The sequence below is a fragment of the Pistacia vera genome, unplaced genomic scaffold (assembly GCF_008641045.1).
Source record: "Pistacia vera cultivar Batoury unplaced genomic scaffold, PisVer_v2 Contig503, whole genome shotgun sequence".
Classification (NCBI taxonomy): Eukaryota; Viridiplantae; Streptophyta; class Magnoliopsida; order Sapindales; family Anacardiaceae; genus Pistacia; species Pistacia vera.
Genome location: NW_022196339.1, coordinates 1,104,017 through 1,110,704, shown reverse-complemented (window position 1 = coordinate 1,110,704; position 6,688 = coordinate 1,104,017). Strand labels below are relative to the sequence as shown.

At 33.3% G+C, this 6,688-nt stretch overlaps 1 protein-coding gene across 1 annotated transcript; it reads right to left on the bottom strand.

The window, feature by feature from the left end:
• Positions 1-3,812, bottom strand: LOC116105686 (disease resistance-like protein DSC1). Its single transcript, XM_031392099.1, has 4 exons — positions 3,711-3,812; positions 3,281-3,574; positions 2,321-3,187; positions 1-531 (listed from the first exon to the last, which is right to left on the bottom strand). Exons 1-4 carry the CDS (start codon positions 3,810-3,812, stop codon positions 1-3), a joined length of 1,794 nt encoding a protein of 597 aa, XP_031247959.1.
• Between the last annotated feature and the right edge of the window lie 2,876 nt (positions 3,813-6,688).

The window sequence follows — 6,688 nt, the reverse complement described above, 5'->3', positions numbered from 1 at the left end:
CTACACCTGGGGTGGTTCCTCCAAATGATGACGATCAAAATATTCCAGATCTTCTTTGTACAATAGATGAATCCCAAAGCTTTTCACCTTAGGATTTCCATTTTTAATTCTAATTTTAGCGTGAACATATGTAGAATCACTTATTTCGAAACTTGCTTCGTCAAGTTGCTCACGTAAGAAAAACCACAGCAAAACATGATCAGACTTGCGGACATCATGAGGGAGGAGGAAAAGGGAATGTAAAGAACCTTTATCAAAATGTAGGTCATATTTGTAACAATAAACCAAATCAGAGATATCAAATACTTCGGCGAATGCAATTCCCATGAGTTTATTATTGAGCCAATGTGGAGGCAATCCGATTTTTATTGAAGGAGTATTACTCTTATGAATGAACCACTTTGGAATTTTACTTCCCGGAAGATACATGATAAAGGGATGAGCTCCATGAGAGATAAAGGGACGAGCTCCACGAAAGATAAAGGGACGAGCTCCAGGAGAGATAAAGGGACGAGCTCCAGGAGAGTGTATCTGTAACATGAGATCGTGTTTGCAATAATAAGGACCCTAAGTAATAATGTATAAGCAAAAGACTTAAAAAAGCTGTTGGAAAGTAATTCGTTATCTAAGCCCAAAAGAATCACACTTGGGCTAGAAAGATTACAAGGTCTAGTCCTGAGACTGATGTAACAAGGAAACTAATGCATCTAGAGTCAAATGCCTATAAATATCTTTTTATTGTTTGAAAATAAATATATCAAAAACAAATAGAGTCAAGTTAGTAAAGCAAAATAAACCTGAAAAATTCTAAAAGTTCTTGTATTGGGTTTTTCAATCAATAAAAGTATTATTCCTCAAATTTAATTTTTCAAGTGCAAAACATTCTTACAAAAGAAATCATACCTTGCTTTCTTGCTCTCAAGAAAAGCACACACTATTTGAACCCCAAATATTCTATTTAAGAACAGGTCAAAACAAATTTATTTGAAAAAAAAAAAAAAATTGTGAAACAATACTGTAGCAAACGGATTTAAAAGTAGATAAATTTACTTAGGTGACATTTGTTTTAGTCTGAAGTCTGAATGTACAAGTTTGATCAACATGCTTTTTTTTTTTTTTTTCAATGTATGATTATAAATATTAAATTGTATGTTTTAATATAGTGTAAGGATCTTAAAACTAGTGTTTTGACATATATGTCCTTATAAATTATAATATAGTTTCATATTTTACATCTTTTAAACAAATTTAAATTATCAAATATATGAAAATAAAATAAAAAAATATATAAATTAAAGATAATTATGTTATTATATTGTTTGATGTAATTTTTAAAATTTATTATAACAATAAAAATTAAAATAATACGAAAAATACATAATGCATAAGAGTTTGTCAAAATTGGAATCATATAAAACTAATAAGGGTACTGTTGACATAAGGTTTTTATTGATTAAGATGTTTTTATATTTTGATATCTTAATCCACTAAAATTAATTACATTCAAACTTAAGAACATAGAACAAATAGGCCCTTAGTTGACCCTTTTTAAAAAGTCATATTAAAAAAATTAATTACATTCTATCCCTATCTTTCACAATTAATCACATGGATATCATTGCTTCCATGAAAATGAAAAAGTAACGCCCAACAATCCCCTCCCTCCCTCCCCCCCTAAGGAGGAGAAAGAAGATAAAAGAAGAGAAAGAAAGAAGTGAAGTAAATTGAAAGAGAAGGGAAACTTATGCTGCTTCGTGCGGTTAATTCAACTCCAAGGGAAGTGGAAAAGTGATTCCATACATATGGATTGTTTTTTTATATTTTTGAAGAAATATCATGTAAGACGAAAAAGAACAATTTATCGAAGAGAAAAGATCAACTGAAGGGATAGAAAAGACCAATTGTCCTCTGCAACTTGTTAACTTACTCTATTAACCAACAAATTATTGAATTTGGTAATTTAGAAATTTAACTAACCGCCATTGAGCACATTTTAAGCCACATGAATCATTAATAGCTTAAAAAAAATGTCAAAAACATTTTTCAAACGACAATTTTGCGTTGTCAAAAACATTTTTCAAAGGGTAATTTTGTATTTAATTTGAGTTTGTTGGTTATAATTATAGAGATGGGCATTTTCCCCGTATCGTCGGTAATTTTTCCCTGCAAAATCCCCGTAATCCGAGTTGGGCAAGACGGGGACAGAGTATGGGATCCCTGGCCCCGTCTCACCCCTAGGCCCTAACTAAGACTATATCAACATATATGCTACTCATATTAATCAATTCACAGACTCACAAGAGAGATAAAGAAGGAGAACCTGGAGCCAAAGTTTCAGCATCATAATTGCCAAGTGGCTGCCGTAACTCTCAACCAGTTTGAAGCAATTATCAAAAGCCAGGAAAGTATATGAGGAAGTGCTCTGTTCTGGTGGCGATATTCTTTCAAGTGAAGTACAATCATCTGCGTAAAGAGCACCTATTGCTGGTGGAAGCTCTGGCAATAACTGAAGCTTCTTGCAACTTTGCACGCGAAGAACATCAAGTTTCATAAGTTGATTGATGCTTGGAGGCAAGGTATCAAAGTTGTTTCTGTTTAAATTCAGTACCTCCAACGAGCATAAGGAGCCAATATCATTGGGGATATGCAAAAGATCACAGTCACTAAGATTTAATTTTTTGAGAGTAATTAAACCTGAGAGAGGTGGCATCAACAAACACATGGAATCTGGATTTTTGTTCGGTAACAACAATGACAAGAAGAAAGTGAACCAGGTTTCGGGTCGTTGTCCATTACATCCATGAAGAGAGAGTTTGTCGAGCCTTTTCAATTGTACTATGGAGGATGATACTTGTCTTATTGCCGTCCTACTTATATCTAGTTCTACCAAACATTCAGCTTCCCCTATGTTTTCAGGCAGCTTGTCTAATTTTAAGCAGCCACAGAGATTAAGAATCTTGAGAGACTTCAAACCATGGATATCGCTTGGAAAACTAGAAAGATTTCTACAATCCTTCAAGACAAATACAGTTAGCTTTGTGAGAACTGCAACAGATGGGTGAACCTCACGCAATTTCGTACAGCCTTCAAGATCTAGCGTCTCAAGATTTGGAACCCCAGTAAAGTCTGGAGTTGTTATCAGGTTGCAGGAATGACTGAGATTAATGGTTTTCAACTTCAAAAAGGACTGTAAGAAACAGAATAAAGTCAAGAAAATAACTCGATTGCAAGGACTTCACATACGTTGTAATAAAAGTAATAATGAATAAAGAAATAATACCTTCATGCCCTCCCAAAGATATTCAATGCAGCTGTTGCACATAATTAGTTCAAAGAGATTCTCCGTGTGGAAACATAAGGGCAAGGACTTTAAAGGGTATCCATTCCATTCGAAAATACGTAACTCACTTGAGAGATATTCGAGGTTCTCGGAAAGGTGAACATTACTGATGCTGAGTAACCTTAAATTGGTCATGGCTGAAAAAGATTTACCATGCAGGCCCATGATTCCTCGTTCATGAATATCTCTCGAATGAGTTACATCAACCACTATACCTTCAATTGCTTCTGTTCCCTAATAAACAAGAAAGAAAAAACTAATACATAGTTAATATAGAGAGACGTTACCAACTTGAACTGTCATTAATGATATTGATTTTAGTGAAATAATAATGTATATATGTATGTGTTTGTATTTAAAAAAATCTTACCTTTATTTTTGTCAAAACTTTGTAGATATCCTCATATACCCATAACCTACTCCATTTGCCAGGCTCATTACGGTGTTGTTCTCGAACAATCTCCCAGCCCATTTCTTGTAATAACTGATGCATCCATAATCGGTTTTCTGAAGTAATAATTATCAAAGATTTATCAATGAGTTCTTCCATTCCAATATTTGCATAAAAATTGCAACTATTTAGTATCTCAATAACTCGATCTTTTTCCTCTCCTTTGAAGAAACATGCTATATCTAAGAATATTTTCTTGTTCACATCCTCTAGTCCATCATAACTTATTCTGAGTGATTCCAAAATTTCTCTATTTGGAAATTGTTGTAGTCTATCCAAGGTACTCTTCCATACCTCAACACCACTTCTACCACACAAATGGGATCCCAAAACTGCAATAGCTAATGGAAGTCCGTTCGTGTAATTCACCACCTGTCGCGAGAGCTCAAGAAGATCATTTGTGGGTTGTGAGGTTTTAAAGGCATTCAAATGAAACAGCCGAAGAGATTCATGGAAAGTCAGTCCATTAACATCATATATGTTTTCAGTTAGATGGGATAGCAAATGTTTATTTCTGGTTGTAATGATGATTCGACTCCCAGAACCAAACCATTCTCTCTCCCANTTTTTTTGTAAATGAGATTGTTAGAAAAATGTGATAAGTAATCTAGGGTATTGCATACAACATACAACCTGAGTTTCTCAATTCGAGAAGTTATATATTTCTAACAGATATATGACTAATGTGCTCTCGAAGTATGCATGGTCACACGGCATATTTACTAAGGTATGAACCTTAAAGAAGCATAGAGAGAGATAGTCCCATCATGTGTGAGTGGGAGATATTGGATAAGGGTACACCCATGATGGGTTACCCCAAGCAACGTGTGTGAGATGAAACTGCCAAATGCAGTTTCTCTCTAATCGCTACTTATAAAAGAAAAATTCTTTCTTTGAGTTACTAATACTGTCACTCTCAAAAACGCAAAAAGAATATACGCTCTCTCTCTCTAGAATTTGGAAAACAGAAATACGATTTGTGGTTTTTCTTCCAGATTACTTGTTGCTTCAGAGATAAGGAAAGGAGGTATTAATGCTGTGTTAATTCATTGTAGTTCATTTATGTATAAATGTGATTGCAATGGTGACTATGATCTTGGGATATTGTTAGGATATATGTTATTCTATTTTATTTCCAACATTTGAGTTGACATTTATTGCGAACAAAGATATGATCCAACTCTCTCTATCTCTCAAGTTTGGTTAATATATTGATTTTAATTGACTGAAATTATTGTTCAACAACTTGATCATTTGCTTCTTAATTAGCATTAATAATAAGATTATATAATTAAGCTTGAAATTTATTATATGGAGTTAAGGGATGCCATGCTTCTCTTGTGAATGGTACTAAAAAACTAGGGTTTTTGAATATTTCAAAATCTTCATTGATTTATGAAGAAAGAAAGAGAAATTAATATGAATTTGAAAGAAAGGGAGGTGAGGGTGAGGGAGGAGTGATGCGTAGTAATTAATAATTATAAGGGTTTTGGCCGAGAATAGAAAAGATTGGGTGGTGGGTTCTTTCCTTGAAGCACCAGACTTACTGATGAGGGAAAAACTAATCATGGTTTTGCAGAAGAGTGTTCAATAGTTTTGAAATTATAAACTTCATGTTTTTGGACAACTCTTCTGCATTCATCTGTGTGTGTTGTTTCATCATCAATAGGCTTACTTAATTTGACAATGATGTTCCTTTTGGAATACTAAGACAACCACATATATAATATAACACTATATTTCTATAAAATTGAAGAAATTATATTTACAACCTTCAATTTTGGTTTAAAGAATTAACTCCCCCAAATTTTGAAAACTAACAATGACAACCGTAATGCGTGTGTATCAATTCAATCACTTAGTGCTTGTAAACCGTTGTGTAGATATGTATTTCATGCATGTACACTCATCCCCAAAGTTATGAAACTGTAGAAATTTCCATCTCTTTAGTTGAATGAGCACATTTGTATTCATTTAATCATCTAGTACTTGCAAACCATGTTTGCAAATATGGCGTGCATGGATGTACGCTCGTCTCAAATTTTAAAACCAATAACGATATTCTCAAAAGTCATAAAATTAGAGGAAGTCTTCAGTTGGATGAACACATGTGTATCCATTGAATCATCTAATGTCTGCAGGTCATGCACCATAATGTAACCTGCATTCATGTGTCCCCATTTCATTGAAGATATTTCCATAAACTTATTGACAGTTGTGGGCATCATTTTCGCATTTGGGTACTATTGTTAGGTTCTTAAATATATGGGATTTGATTTTCCTATCCTAAACAAATGAGGTGTCAATAGAGATTTCCCTACATATACTCAGATCATCACATGCAAGAATGGAGAGAGAGGGAGAAAAGAAAGGGAAGGAATAGTTCAACTTTTCTAACCAAACAGTGTGAAAGATTCAGTCACATAGTAAATTAATGATTTTAATTTCATTGCTTTTACATAAAAAAAAAAAAAAAACTTATAATATATAATATTCTTGTTTAAACTAAGTCCGAAATAGTTACTTTTATCAGTATGGTTTATTATTGTCTCTCATTATCAAAATGATAATCCAATTAATCTAATATTAACAAGTTTACTTTGTAGAACAATGATTTGAAAAAAGAAAAAGAGAAAGAAACAAAATGTATAATATGCCCATTTTTATTAAATTTTGTTTTCTTTTCACAATTTTTTACATAAGGAGAAAGAGAGAGATAAAAACCACTTGGCTTGTGGCCGGATGACAAAACCTTAGGCTACCTAAAAGTTTTGTGTTCGAGCCTTACCAATTGGTCATCTATCACATTTGTGGCTTATTTGATCTATTGGGCTTGTGGAGTGTTCATTAGATCCTAGAGATTGGTTGAGGTACGCTTAAGTTGGTCCAGACAACTC